The sequence below is a fragment of the Notamacropus eugenii genome, chromosome 5, assembly GCF_028372415.1.
Source record: "Notamacropus eugenii isolate mMacEug1 chromosome 5, mMacEug1.pri_v2, whole genome shotgun sequence".
NCBI classification, from domain to species: domain Eukaryota; kingdom Metazoa; phylum Chordata; class Mammalia; order Diprotodontia; family Macropodidae; genus Notamacropus; species Notamacropus eugenii.
Window position 1 is genome coordinate 33,807,043 of NC_092876.1, and position 15,002 is coordinate 33,822,044.

At 49.4% G+C, this 15,002-nt stretch overlaps 1 protein-coding gene across 3 annotated transcripts in view; it reads left to right on the plus strand.

The window, feature by feature from the left end:
• The window catches only part of LOC140503981 (tyrosine-protein phosphatase non-receptor type 11-like), a 49,592-nt gene that overhangs the window by 2,316 nt on the left and 32,274 nt on the right, over positions 1–15,002 (plus strand). For 2 of the 3 annotated variants that reach the window (XM_072608435.1, XM_072608434.1), the window contains exon 1: positions 6,454–6,788. The exons of the other annotated variant lie outside the window; for it this stretch is intronic. In XM_072608435.1, coding sequence (XP_072464536.1) covers positions 6,469–6,788 — 320 coding nt within the window. In that variant the 5' untranslated portion in view covers positions 6,454–6,468. Of the gene's footprint in view, positions 1–6,453; positions 6,789–15,002 lie in introns of those variants that run through there. 3 annotated transcript variants of the gene reach the window in all.

Genomic DNA, 15,002 nt, shown 5'->3' on the forward strand with positions numbered 1-15,002 from the left:
TGCTCAGTGGTTAGTATAGGAAGTGTGGTATGGGGAATTCTGGGTCCCTTTCTTAGCTCCCACTTCGATTAGTTCTCCCTGGATGGGGGTGGAGGTTGGAGGCTTAGACTGGGGGCATGCCTTCCCCTTCCCACCTACCAAGTTCTCCTGGGTTGAGGTGGGGGTGGATGGGAATGAAAGCAACAGGAAATGGGGGAGGACAGGACAGATGTTGGGCCCAGGCCAATGCTTCCTGTCTGAGGCGGGAGGGAAGAAGGAAACTCTTGCAGGAAGTGCCCAGTTCCTGCTGTTTCTGCCTGGGTTCTCACTCTGGAGGTGGGAGGGTGAGAGCGAGGGCCACGTGCCCCCCTGACAGCTCTGTGTTAGAGAGAGGGTATGTCTACTGCTCCTTAAACACTGTCTCTTAAAAGGCTTAAAATGCTCAATCTAGAGCTTGATCATCTTGTCCAAGTCTGTCATTTGACAGATGGGGAAACTGAGATACAGAAGTGTTAACATTACTTGCTTAAGGTCTTACAGAACGCAGCAGAATTGGGATTCTGACCGGTTTCTCTGACTCCAAATCTAGTGCTTTCTATGCTACACCCAAAAGCTCTCACATGTTGTTCATAGCTTGACTATTTTACTTACCAGTAGACCGAGTGTTGGATTTAGTGTTTAGAAAACTGGATTTGAATCCCTTCTCAGAAACTTGCTAGTTTTGTGACCCTGGACAAATCACTTTACCTTGTGCAACCTCAGTTTTCTCATCTGTAAAATAGAGATAAGAATGACCTGTAGTCTTTACCTCCCAGGACTGTGGTGGAAAACCACAAGAGATGATTAATAATAATAACTAGCTAAAATTTTTATATAGCACCTACTATGGGCCAGATACTCTCTTAAGGGCATTAGGAATATTACCTCATTTGATCCTCTCAGCAATCCTGAGGAGTAGTGATCTTATTTCCCTCATTTTACAGTTGAGGAAACTGAGGCAGGCAGATGAGAAGTGACTTGATCAAAGTCATACAACTTGTAAGTGTTTGAGGCTAAATTTGAACTCAGGTCTTCCTGACTCCAAGCTAGACATTCTCTCCACTATGTGTAAAACTATTGGTAAACCTTAAAATACTACAGAAAGGTGAGCTCTGGAACTGTAGACCAGCCCTCTGACTCTCAGAGCCAAAAGGCCCATGCTCACAACTCACTTCTGCCCTTTGAGTGACTGGGTGACCTTGGACTTTCCTCACCTATAAAAGGGGTGGTTGGGTCAGACAACTTTTGAAGTCCCTTTCAGCTTTGAATCTAGACGTGAGATATTTCCTTTTGATATCTCTCTTTCTTCTGCCTGAAGCAGCCTCCCAGGAGAAACCACCCCTTCTGGGTGCTCCCCCATGTCAAACAGAGGCAGGAGATGTGAGGGATGACTTGGTCCCCTACTAACCACCCCCTGAGGTGGTCAGGGATAGGGCTGCTGATGACCAGGAAGCCTTTCCTCAGCCCACTTAATTCCAGTGGTTCCTTTCTGTTGATTATCTGGCTTCTGGCTATGGTTTGTTTGTACATTAGATTTCAAGTTCCTTGAAGGCAGGCATTGTCTTTGGTCCTTTTTTTGTATCCTCAGCTCTTGGCGCAATGCCTGGCACACAGTAGGTACTTAAGAAGTGACTGACAGGTACCCCCACTGTGAAGCCTGCTCCCAGTGGCTTGGGCCATGATCTCTGACACATCACTCTTGGGAGAATAGGGAGGGGCAAGGGGAGAAGAAAAAGGTATTTCACACCATAGTAGGGGATCCAGTCCCCAAAGGGCTGTATTGTCAGCTTCAGTGACCTTCAGGGTCTGAAAAGGATGACCTGAAGGGCTTCTAGACAGTCTCCAGACCTAGGGAGGGGCATTTGAGAGCTCTCATAAGGAGCATTGGGATTCCTCCCAATGTGAAACATCTGGGGACATGTCCTAAGGATGCCCAGTAACCAGGCCCATCGTCTTTTAGCCTGGCCAGGGCTTTTGCCCCAGTTCTGAACCTCCCTTCTTTCCCCCATTGCCCATGGAAATCCCCAGGTCTGGGAAGGTACAGAGAGGCTTGGCATCACCCTTCAGGCTGAATCATAGGTCTTAGAGCTAAAAGGCACTTTATCATCTCTTCCATTCTCTCATTTGACACATGAGGAAACTGAGGCCCGGAAAGGGGAAGGAACTTTCCCATGCTCAGATGCTAAGTAAATGACTTATCGAGGACCTGGATCTAGGTTCTGTGACACCAGATCAGCATTCTCTGGGATCCCACCACACCCATCTTCTTCTCTGGCCCTAGAAGAGGGATGCTCCTTCCCTGGGAGAGGTAACTCAACTGAGCATGCAATAGGGGTGGGTGGAAAGGATTCAGCTAGGAACAAGGGGCCTTGTCTATTGTCAGGAGAATTATTGCTGCTTAGGGAGCATAGCTCTTGGCTCCACACCCCACCCCCACACAAAGTTCCCTGACCCAGCAGGGAGACAGTTTGTTATAATGAAAAGATTACTAAGTTTATAGTCGTAGATCTAGGGTTCAGATCTTAGTGCAGCTGGTTACTGCTGCTGGTGAGACTTTGGGTAAATCACTTCCTCTCTTTGTTCCTCAGTTTTCCCATGTCTAAAATGAGGGAATTGGACTAGGTGGCTTCTAGCTCTAAATCTATGAATCTATGAGTTGATCTGCCCTCCAATCTCTGAAGGAAAAGGAAGCAAATCACTACCCTGGGCCAGTCCCCACTCTGTGAACTTCTCTGCACCTTAGTCTCCCCACCTGCAAAATGGAGACAATGCTTCTTGGGTTTGAAATGAATGGGATGGAGCAGGACTGGGCTGACTTCACCTTGACATAACTGTAACTAGGACAGGGGACTGGGGCTCCGTCACAGGGTGCCAAAATTTAGAGAGTGCTTACAGCCTTTGCTGTCCTTCCATGGAGAGAGGTGAGCTCTCTTCTCTTTCCTTCAGTCTTTCTAGCAGTGGCCTTGAACCAGTATTCAGGGACTTTCTGTCTCCCTAGCACCAGGCTGGATCCCATCCCTAATAGAGGGCTAACTCAGATTCACTCTTTGATAGTCCTTGCCCCCAAATCAAATTTGCAAGGTACAGCCTTCTCACTGGAAAGCTATACTTCTGTATCTCTGACTTTGAAAATGTGGAAAGCCCAGTGATTATGGTTGCCATTTTCACCCTATAAGCTTTTAAGGGACCATACTAGGTCCAAGACAAAAGCAAGTTCAAGTCTCTCCTTTCAATGAGTTTCAATTGTGGAATATAGCCGGATAATGGGACAGGTGTCTTAATGATGTCATATTACTAAGCAATCTTTCAAAGTGTCCCTCTGACATCCTTGTGAAGCGTTGGGTATTATCTCCTCCATTTTCGAGATCACACACCTGGAGCTGGAGAGGCCACAGAAGGCAACTAATCCAGTATCCTCATTTGGCACATGAGGAAACTGAGGCCTAGGGAGGTAACATGACCTGCCCAAAGTCATAGGAGCTAGAGTTAAAGTTAGAGCTGAGAGGAACCCCAGAGATCCTCAAGCCCAGACTTTACAGTTTGTGATCTGTGGGGCACTTGGTTGCAGATGGAAGATACTTGGCATCATCTTCCCTCCCACTTTGGGGAGGTCTTTATCCCTACTGGGGAATTCCACTGTGGTCCCTTCTTCCATGCAGGAAAAGCACTCGCTGGGCCATTTCCCCTCCCCCACTCCAAGCTCCAGGTGTTCCAGGCACAGCAACTGAAATCCTTGGAGTGCCAGCTCCCTGGATCGCCCCCCCCCCCCAAAAAAAATTCCCTCATGAAGTGTGAAGGCAGAAATAGCTTCTCTGTCCTTGCCCAGGGCTAAAAGTGACTCTGTCCCAGTGCCCAGGGCTCCCAATTTAACCCTGATATTCTTAATTCGGCTCCTACTCGTGGATCATGGAGGGGGGGGAGGGAGGAAACCTGGAGTGGGGGAGACAGGGTTTTGGCCGATGTCATTACCAGATATTGGATGAGATCCCCTGCCCTCAGCCTCCAGTGTCTCCTCTCCTCTGCTCTACCTCTCCCTTCCCTCATGATGAGGTAGCTTTAAAGTCACCTCATCAATGCCCCTGCCTCCAGAGAGCAGATCCATTCCCCCAAGAATGCATAGGATTTGGCAGAATGAAAAATATCCCAAATTTTCAGGGAGAGGCATTTGATTCAAGTTCTACCTTGGCTATATTCTGGTTGTGTGACCTTGGGCAAGGCATTCTGCTTCTGTGAGCAGAGCCTTGATGGGTGGGACTAGAGAGGGGCTTGGAGGACCAGAATAGAGGGTCTCCTGTAGTTTGTTCTCTCACCCTCAACCCCCAAGATTCTCTGGGAAATGGATTGTCCAGTGTCCTGTGGGTGACAATCCCTCCTCCTCATCACCCTCAACCAGCTTAGTTGAATTTTCCCCAGGATTATGAATTTCTAGTTACAGTTCCATCTCTGAGTCTCATCTGCCCCAAAGGTCCTAGGCTCTAAATCATAGGATCTCATGACTGCCTTAACCATACCTCACATGCACACCTGTCCAACTCAGTCTGAGCCTTGGCCTTCAGCTTTCCCATGGTTGGCATCTGAGGGTCCCCCACCTCTAATCATCAATGACTTTGTTGGGTTGAATGGAAATACTGCTTACTGCAGAGTAGCTCCTGGGCCCCTTGTTCTGGTAGCTGGACAGCTCTGCAACAGACTCAGCAAGGGCTTCTTGGACCAGGGCTGAAGTGCCTGGGGCTGAGGGAGAGGAAGGCAAGGAAGCAGGGGCCAGAGCCTTTGGATACTCCACCATTCCTGCTTTTCCATGTTTCTTTCTGTCTCTGTCTTTATATGTTTGGGTGCACAGAACACTGAGCTTGGAGTCAGGAGCACCTGAATTCAAATTCTGCTTCAGACATTTCCTAGCTATGACTCTGGGCAAGTCACTTCATTTCTGACTGTCTCAATTTTCTCAACTCTAAAATGGGGATAACTATAGAGCCTGCCTCCCTGAATTGTTGTGAGGATGAAAAGCAAATATTTGTAAAGTGCTTATTAGCACGCAGTATCTGGCAGAGAGAAAGTAGGTACTTAAGAAATACTTTATATTCCCTTCTCTTCTCTCCTTTCCTCTTTCCTCTACATGTGTTTCTCTGTGTATCTGTCTCTGGTCTCTCCCTCCCTCCTTCCTTTCTCTGTGTCTCCCTCTCTGTCTCTCTCCCTCTCTCCTCCTTTCTCTGTCTGCTTCTGTCTGTTTTCCTGTCTTTTTTTCTCTCTGTATGTCTCTCTTTCCCCTCATTCTCTGCCACTTTCTTCTTTCTCCACTCAGTGTCTGTCTCTTTCTCTCCTTCTCTCTCCTTTCTCTTTCTCTTTTTCTCCTGTCTTCCCACACTCAATGACCTTTTCTCTCCTCTCCTTTTCTCTCTCCTTTCTTTCTCTTTCTCCTTTCTCTCTCCCACCTTTTGTCTCTGTCTTTCTCTCCCTCTCACCAACACTCTGTCTCTCTCATGCCCTTTCTCCCCCACCCTATCTCTTTCTTTCTCCCTTTCTCCTCCCTGTGGCTTTTTCTTCCTCTCTCCCTCTCTCTCTCTCTGCCTGTTTTCCTTTCTTGCTCCCTCCTCACCTCTACCACTTTCTCTCTGTCTCTCTCTTCCCTACCCTCTGTCTCTCTCTGTGTCTCTTTCTCCTCTGCTTCTCACTTTGGATCTTTTTCTCTTCCTCTCTCTTTGTCTCTCTCCCTTTCTCTCTCTGTCCCCCTCTCCCCACTCCTCTCTCTTATTCTAAGAGGAATAGCCTGAGCCTACAGCAGGATAGACTTGGGTCAGACCTAGGGAAGGACTTCCTGACAGGAGCTGAGTATTAAAATAAGCAGCTGAGGGACCTCTTGAGAGGCTCCAGAGTAGGAGGAGCTAAGGGAGAGCTCCACTCTGCCTCAGCAGGGTGAGATACATCTCTATCTTTGGGCAGGGCTTAGGGAGGCAATGCCATAGAATTCAGAGTGCTGACTCTGGAGGCAAAAGGCCTGGGTTCAAATCCTGGTTCTGCCGCTTAATATCTAGATGACTTTGGGTAAGTCACTTTTGTCCCTCATTTATAAAATGGAGGCATTAGACAGGATGCCTGTGAGGTTGCTTCCAGCTCCATGAGCCTGTGATGCTAAGGAACCCGCAGACTCCTTGGGACTTCAAATGGCCTGTTCCCAGTCTTCTCCCCAACCCTGACCCTGTACCCACTCAGGGGTAATGTCTGCCCCAGCTGTCTGGGCCTTGGCCTGGGGAAGCTGTCTGGGCATTCCCAAGATTGCCTGAGCTACTAACTCAGAACTCAGCAGTCAGTCCTCTGTGATCATCGCTATACTGTTTGGTTCAGAACAACAGCCTTCCCACTGCCTGCGCGTCCTCCTCCCTCCCTCCCCCTTGCCATGTCCTGAGCTGAGCTGGCCCAGCCTGGAGGAAAGATGGGTTGGGCTGGGCCTGGATGTCCTGGGTCCCTTTGGCACAGCGTCCTGGAGCTGCCCTCCAGCCAGACCTCAGGCCCAGCTGTCCCTCCTCCCTCAGAGACTCGGGCCTGTCCCCTTGGCCCCGGCCGTGCCCCTATCAGGCTGCCACACGCCCAGCCAGAGCTCAGCCAAGTCCCCGATTAGGGCGCCCACTCCCCGCCCCCTTCCCCCTCCCCCTGGCTTCTGCTCCCTCCGTGTCCTGTGGTTTGTGGACTAACGTCTTGGTCTGCCTCGGAGCTGGACGGGCAGGCGGACGGAGGTCTCTGGCTGCGTCTCTGAGGCCCAGGGCCATGGTGAGGTAGGGAGAACACCCGGACCTGGGGGTGTGAGGGACGCTCTGCTCCATGGGCCACCAGCTCAGCCGTGGCACCTGCTAGTCCAGTCCTGGGCTCTCTTAGTTCCTGGGGCTCTTCTTGGCCCTGGTTTTCTTCGGGATGGTGGTGGACCCTAGGTAGAGGGGGATGCTTCCCACTGAGCTTGTCCTCTCTGCCAAGGTGGAGTCAAGGAATCCCTATGTGGGCAGCCAACTTCCTTTTCTCTTCTGGTTAATCCTGGTATGGAAGTAGCAGGAGTGGAGATCCTCGGGATGGTCTGTGTTTCTTTGACTGGAGGTGGGAGGAGGACCGATGTGGTCTGGGGTCAGGCCTCCTGGCAGCATCCTAGCTCTGGGACTATGGTGAGGGTGTGGCTGGTGTGACCATGACCGTGAGCTGAGAGTGGAAGGGGAGAAAGTCTTTGTAACAAGTACAAATTTATTTGGGGGCCTTTCGCACAGAACATCTTGTTTCTCACCAATTACCAGTATCTTTGGGCATCAGTGCCAAGTGGCCCCAGATCTCTTGTGCCCAGGAAAAGGGTGGTCCGTCCAGGGGCCTCCAGAGACTTCCAGGGTTGGGGAGTGGTGGACTATGGGGCTTGATTTCTCTTGTGTGGGTACAGGAGGGGACCCTCTGTCCAAGGAAATGAGGTCCGCATGAGCAGGGGGTGGCTGGTGTGGGGTCATTTGAAGACTGGCCCTCCAGGGGGAAGCCTGAAACCCAGCATTTTGGGGGTAAGAGCCTCCTTTCCATTCAGAGTCTGAAGCTACAATTTGGGCCTCAGACACCACCCCCTTCTCTGGCTGGCACCTCCTCCTGGGTGACTTTCCACATTCCCTAGACTGGTGTGGCTGTTCTCAGATCCATATCCCTCTCATTTATCCACAGGGACATTGGACTGACCCAGTGCCTTGGACTGTGTCTGGGTCCAAACTGCCTGGTCATCTATTAGGATGGTTAATGCTGAAAATATCAGAGAGTACATGAATTTAGAGTTAGAAAGGACCTTTGAGGTTATCTAGTGCTGTGTCCTTATTGTACAGAAGAGGAAACTGAGGCCAGAGAGATGAAATCACTTGTCCAAGGTCATAAAGATAATAACAATTAGCGCTTTACGAATATTATTTCATTTGATCCTCATAACAGCCTTGGGAGGTAACTGCCATTGTTATCTTATTGTCTGTGTTTTGCAGATGAGGAAATTGAGGCAAGCAGAGGGGAGATGACTTGCCCAAGGTTACACAGTTGATACAAGTGTCTGAGGCTGGATTTGATCTCAGGTTTTCCTGACTCTAAGTTTGGCACTCTATCCCCTATGCCAGTTAGCTGGGGCCTCCTGACTCCTGTCCAGTGTATGATGCTGCCAGGGAGAAGACTTTGAAGGTTCCCCCTTGAACCCTCCTGCCTTGGATCTTGGCTCTCACTAGCAGATAAGGACCTAGTCTTGGAGGGGGCAGTTGCTAGGTCCCAGGAACATAAAAACCTTCCTCTGGTCTGTCTTGTTGTTTCAGGCAGCTCATGTCCTGCTGTGGGGAGAGCATTAGCTTTGGAGTCTCAGGGCCCAGGTTTGAATACCTGTTCCAATACCCACTACCTGTGTGGCCTTGAGCAAGTCACTTTCCCTGGCTAGGACTCAGTTTCTCATCTGTGAAATGGGGTTGAACTAGATGACCTAAGATCCCTCCTAGCTTTGAATCTGTGTTCTTAGCCTCGCCCCCCAGGCATGGGGCAAGAACCCCAGAGAAGACACTTAGGACTCTCCTGAGGGCCTAAATCTAGAGTTTAGAGGAAGCTTGGGGCCCTCTTTCTAACCTCTTCATTTCACAAATGAAGAAACAGAGACCCAGGGAGGTCGAGTAATTTGCCCAGGACTCAGAGGAAGAAAGGATGAGGTGGGATTGGAAGCTAGGCTCCTAAGTGAAAGGGTTAGACAGAATCTCTGGAACCCTCGGTGAGGCAGGGAGAATGTGATCCATTGGAAAGGGATTCCACTTCAGAGACAAGAGTCTGGATTCAAATTCTGATGCTGCCTGTAAGGTCCCTTCTAGCTCCAGCACCATGTGCTGCACATTTTAGGGGTGAAAGTAGGTTCAGAGCTCAGGATCCCTTGGGCCTCTCAGCCTGACCTTTGAGGATTCCCTCCCTCCTTCACTCCCAGGGGAGTGAAGATGCCACAGGAGTGTGGGAGCTTTGTAAGCCTCACACTGGGGTGGAGCAGCCCTGTCAATCCTGCCTTCTCTCCAAACTCCCTGATGGAATGGGCAGGATGGGCAAGGACTTTGGAGCAGGTACCACTTCAGGGAGAGCTGGCGCTCCAGTGCCTGGCAGGGGTGGGCACCTTAAAATGCTGAGAGGCCATTTGATGCAGCCCGAGTCACTCTCAGGGCTGTGTCTCTTGGGTTCATCTCCTGGGGTAGGGGTGGGCGCTGCCCAGGGACCCTGAGCTCTTGGACTATGACTCATTTCCTGGGGGTGATGAGACCAGGAGGGGTTGTGTGACTGGTCTCACTTCCTTAATGACAGTCTGCTGGTCCTGCCAGGGGGCAGGGGTGGGGTGACCCAACCTGGCTTTAGGAAAGCAATTGGCCCTCTGTTCTGACTGTCCCCCAGCCCCATCCCCACCCTGCACCCAGATCCACCTGCCCCTATGGCAGTGTAGCTGTCCCATCCTGGACAATGTAACCCCTCCTTCCTATAAAGGCTGGGTTATGGCCACAGCCGTATCCTCACCAGGGCTACCATTCTGGTGTCCATGTTGGGCACATACACACTGCCATATTGCCGTTTCTCCAGGGTGCCTCTGAGGCCAGATAGGAGGGCAGGATGAAGGCCCCCACATCTCAGCTGGAAGGGGCCAACTCCCTTCTTAATACATGAGAAAACTGAGGCCCAGGTAGACTACATGATTTAGGTAAATCAATATAAAGCTGGAAAGGCCCATTGGTCCAATCCCTTCATTTGACAGAAATGGAAGTGAGGCTCAGAGACAGTGAATGTTTTCCCCAAGGTCACACAGGTAAGTGTCAGAATCAGAATTTGAATCCAGATCTGGTAACTCCACATTCAATACCCTTTCTACTGTACCAAGAAGTTCTCCCCAATATTTGGCTCCAGAAACATTCCAAAGGCAGCCAGCTTTGGTTGGCAGAAAATCTGGACTCGGATCTGCTGTTTTTAGGGAGACTTTGTCTTAGCAGGAGGATAGATGGGCACAGGGCAGTGAAGAAGACATAGACAGAGCACGCGCATGCGTGCACACACACGGAATTTCCCTGCCCCAGCACAGACTGGTGTGACTAGGTCAGGGACAGATGCCTCTGGTTTTCCCCAGCCCAGCCTGAGGTCATCGCCAAAGACCTCAGCTTCTTCCAGATCAGATCTCTCAGTGCCTTCACCTCCTGGCCCGGGAAGGACAAAGGGAGAGACACCGAAATGTATTCTGGGCCTCGCTGGCCACAGATCTTACAGGGACTCGGTCCGATCTGGGGCCTTGAGGAGATTTCCACTTTGATAAGGCCTGGGCCACTCCTGAGAGTGAGATGCTCAGGAGGGGGTGATGGAAAATCTGAATCTAAGTTACCAAAGGAAAAAACAACCTGGCTGGCCCCCCTTCCCCCAAACCGCAGCTCTGGCCCAGCTCCCTCCCCCACACCCCTACTTCAGGCCTTACCGGGGGCCCTCACTCAGCTGCTCGCCTAACAGCCCCTCAGCTCAGCATTTTCCACAGTAGAGGCGGATGCTGGGCAGGGCCGGAGCCTCAGTGACAAATGGAAACAGCTCTCCCTCTTCTGTGTTTCTGTCCCCATCCCTATGCCTGTCTCTGCCTGCCTATCTCCTCTCTTCCCTTGAAATCTCTCTCTCTCTCTCTCTCTGTCTCCCCATGTGTCTCTGGGGCTTTCATCTATTGTCAAACGCTACCCATTCTTCCCCTAGTCTAGAATATCTCTTGAATCTATCCATCCAGGCCACTCTCACATCCCCTACCTCCCTCCAGGTACTCATTAACTTTCTTCTGGACTATTGAGACAGCCTCCAGACAGGTCCCTGGCTCTGGTCTCTCCCTTTGCCAAGTTATCCCACCTAGGCAGCTAGCATCAGTCAGTCAATAAGCAAACATTAATGAAGGTGTTACCATATGCCCAGTCCTAGAGTAATCTGTCTAAAGAACTCTTGTCCTACTCAAAAGCCTTACATGGCTCCCCATTGCTTGTAGAATAAAATTCCAACTCTTCAGTTGGACACTCAAGGCTCCCCAGGATGTGATCCTGACCTGCCTCTCCAGCTTTCTCCTTCCCTCCTCCCATTTACAGATTCTAAGTGAGTCTTCCAGAGCTTGCTGCCGTTTCCCTCCTTTAGTCGATAATGGAAAAGAGTCTAATGATCCTGAGGAGGACTGTGGGCTTAAAGTCAGGGAGACCTGGGTTCTCAGCCCACCTTAGGTACTCATGAGCCACGTGACCCTGGGCAAGTCACTCAGACCTGTGGCCCTTAGTTTGCTCCTCTGTAAAATGAGGGGGGTGGGAACTTGAAAGTCTCTGAGGGCCCTTTGGCTTTAAGTCTGTGACCCTTCGAAGCTATTAAGTACCTATTATGTGCCGGGCACTGGGGGTGCAAAGACAGCAGGAAAATGTGGTCCTCAAGGAGCTGACATTTTACTGGGTGGTGGGGTTTCGACTGAGAAAAGTGAGTTTGGGGCTTTGTTTTATTAGAGGGAGCTTGACTGAGGTTGACTGAGTTTCCTTTTTGGGGAAAAGGGTGGAAGCTTCCAAATGCCCAGGGCTTTGTGAGAGGGATACCTGCCTAGGATGGCTGTCTGTCTGTCCTCTCCTTCCCTTTCTCCCTCCCTCCCTTTCTCTCTGTCCCTCCCTCCTTCTTTTTTCTCTCTCTCCTTCCCTCTATCTCTCTCCCTCCCTCTTCTCATTCTCTCCTCTCTCTCTATCCCTCCCTCCATTCCTCTCTTTCTCTTCCTTTCTCCCTCCCCTCTCTCTCCTCTCACTTTCTCTGTCTTCTTATCTCTCTTTTCCCTCCCTCCCTCTTTCACTGTCTCTACTTTCTCTTTGTGTGTTTCTCCTCTCTCTATCTTTCACTGGCTCTGTCTCTCCCTCTCTTTCTCCCCCACCTCTTCCCTTCTCCTCTCTTCTTCTGTGTCTCTATCATCTCTCTAACATTCTGCATTTCTGTCTTTTATATCTCCCTCTACATATCTCTCTCTCTCCCTCTCCCTCCCTCTCTCTTTCTCCTTCCCTCTCTTTCTTTCTCCCTCCCTCTCTCTCTTTCTTTCTCCCTCTCTCTCTCATTCTTTCCTCTTTCCTTCCTCCTACCTTCTTCTGGATTTGTAGTTGGAAGACTTGGGTTTGAACCCTACTTCTCATGTTTATTACCTGTGGGATGGTGAACAAGTTACACAACCCCCCATGGGCCTTAGTTTACTTATTTGGAAAATGGGGCAGTTGGCATAGATGTCCTGTTAGCTCCCTGTCAGCCTGAGATCTATGATCCTATGACTTCCCTGGGCCTCAATTTCTTCTTCTGTAAAATGAGGAAGTTGGCCCAGATGACCTCAGTGGTCCCTTGTAGGCATCTCTGATCCCTGATCTTCCCCATTCCCTTTGCCCCCTGACTTCTAAGGATCGACAGAAGCCCCAGTGCTAAAGAGGAGGGCCATCTTTCCCTAGGCATTTTTAGTGGAAGAACCAGGCCATCCCAATTGCAAAGAGGAGGCTCATAGGACCCCAGCCCAGTCCAGATCCCAGCCTCAGCTCCAGCAGATTCATTCTCAAGGTTATGTTTTGTTGAGCAATTCCCTTTGAGATACTGCGCCCGGGCAGGCAGATGGGCAGGTCATAAGTTTGTCCACTTTTATCTGAAAAGGATCTTGGAGATCATTAAGGCTTCCTTCCTCCTTTGGACAGCGGTCAAGCTAGAACCGAGCCCAGCCCAGAATTGAAGCTATAGCACTGACCTTCTTGCAGACTCTCAAGACCCTTGCACGAGCCCCATCCCCATGCTTAGCAGTTTCCTCGGTAGGGTGCAGAAGAAGAGCTACTGGGTTTGGAATATAAGGACCTGGGCTTGAATTCTGGCCCTTTGGTTTACCACCTGTGTGACCTTGGACAAATCGCTATTACCTTGAATCTCAGGTTCCCTCACCTGTAAAAGAGAGTTGGACTTAATGGCCTCTGGAGTCCTTTTCATCTCTAAATCTGTGTGGCACACTTAGGTCACTCAGTATATAGAGCACGCAACTTAGAGACAAGAACACCTGAGTTCAAATCCAGTTTAATAGTTGTGTGACCCTGGGAAAATCAATTTCTCTCAGCCTCAGTTTTCTTATCTGTAAAATAAAAATAATGATAGCACCTAGGTAACGGGATTATTGTGAGGATCAAATGAGATAATCAGAGCAGTGTTTTGCAAACCTTAGTGTACCGTATAAATTATTATTATATGTAAAGACTTGTTGGTCTCCAGTGTCTTGTCTGGTTCTTTTTCCTGGGATGTGGGGGCCACATGACCGTGTACATTTTCCTCCTTCTAAGACAGTTCACAGTTCTTTAAAACGCTGAAGTCCCAGAGGGTGATGTTTATTTTCCCTTATCTTAGACCCAAATAGATGCTGGGAGTTCCTGTGTGGTGGCCATTCTTCTGAATTACTGTTTGCATTGAGGTTACAATGTTTCAATTACCAGTCATAGATTACAGTGTTATAACCGATAGACCTGCGTCACTGGAGGGCTGTGGGGGAGGTGAGCAAATCCATCAAGGACATTTGTTAATTGCCTACTTAGAGCTAGGCACTATGCCAGGAGTGAGAGTTACAAAGTAAAAAACTAAGAGATTCCTTGCCCTCAGGCCACTTACATCCTTTTGAGGCTAGCAACCTATACATGAACACTATTACATGGTCCTTGATTTGAGGTGGAATAAAGAAGACATTACTTTTGGGGAGGGGGTTGGGAAGGCTTTATATAGGAGGCAGTGTTTGAGCAGAGTTTTGACTGAGTTAAAGATCCTAAGAGGCCAAGGTGAGGAGGAGGGCATGGGAATTATTGCCAGTCCAGGGAGATGGGAGATGAGTGGGTCACATGTGAAGAACTTGAAAGAAAGCTGCTTTGGCTGCACCATAGTATATTTGAAGTGGAATGACGTAAAATAAAGTAGGAAACATAGGTTAGGTCAGGTTGTGATGGAGAAGACAGAGAAGCATTTATATCTGATCCTGGAGCTAATAGGGAATCATTGGGATTATTGAATAGGAGAGTCAGTAGTGAGCACTTGGTCCACTGAAAATGGAGAATGAATTGGAATGGAGATGCATTGGAGACAAGATGATTGGTGAGGAGGCTATTGCAAAAGTTCATTCCCCATTGTGTTTCCTGGGTGCTAGGGGTGGAGTTCACAAGTCATGGGACTTTTTCTAGCTACCTGTCAAAGTTTAACCTTTTTCTGGGAAAGATGGGAAATCTCCACTGAGTAACTGGTATCTTCTCCAGTCAGATTCCCACCACATCCCTCACTTTCTGCTCCAATTGCCGAGTATATTCCCCCCAAGTAATGTCTTAAAGGGCTCATGGAAAGATTTCCAAAAGCAGGGATTCTTAAACTGGGATCAGTGAACTTTTTCGGAAAAATATTTTGATAATTCTATTTCGGTATGTATTGTAAGCCTATGGATTTGATGGATTTAAAAACATGATTCTGAGAAGGGATTCATAGATTTCTCCACACTGCCCAAGGGGTCCATGGTACAATAAAAGTTAAAAATTCCTGTCCAAAAGGGATCCTGCTCTGGGGACTGCCAGGTTGAAAGCAAATCTCTTTGCCTGTAGCCTGTGGGACCAGAGGGTTCCCCCCGCTTCAGCTCCTCCTGCAATCACCCTCCCTCCAGTGACTTTGGGAGGAGGGAATATACATAGGTTTGGACAAAGTGAGAGGCCTCATTTTTCCAGACGTATTTATTGAAGGGTATGGTAATGGGGAAAGTAAGTCAGCATCCAGGCACATATTGGGGTGGGGTAGCATGGGGCTCTCAGGCCCTAGGGCATGTTTGACACTATCCAGTGTGTTGCTGGATATGGGGGGCTTTAATTTCCAATGTATGTTGGGGGGTAACGAAGAGGTCATTGAGTATGCAGGTGTGTGCTAAGGGATATGAGAGGCCTTTAATTCCCAGTGTATTATGGGATCAGTGAGGA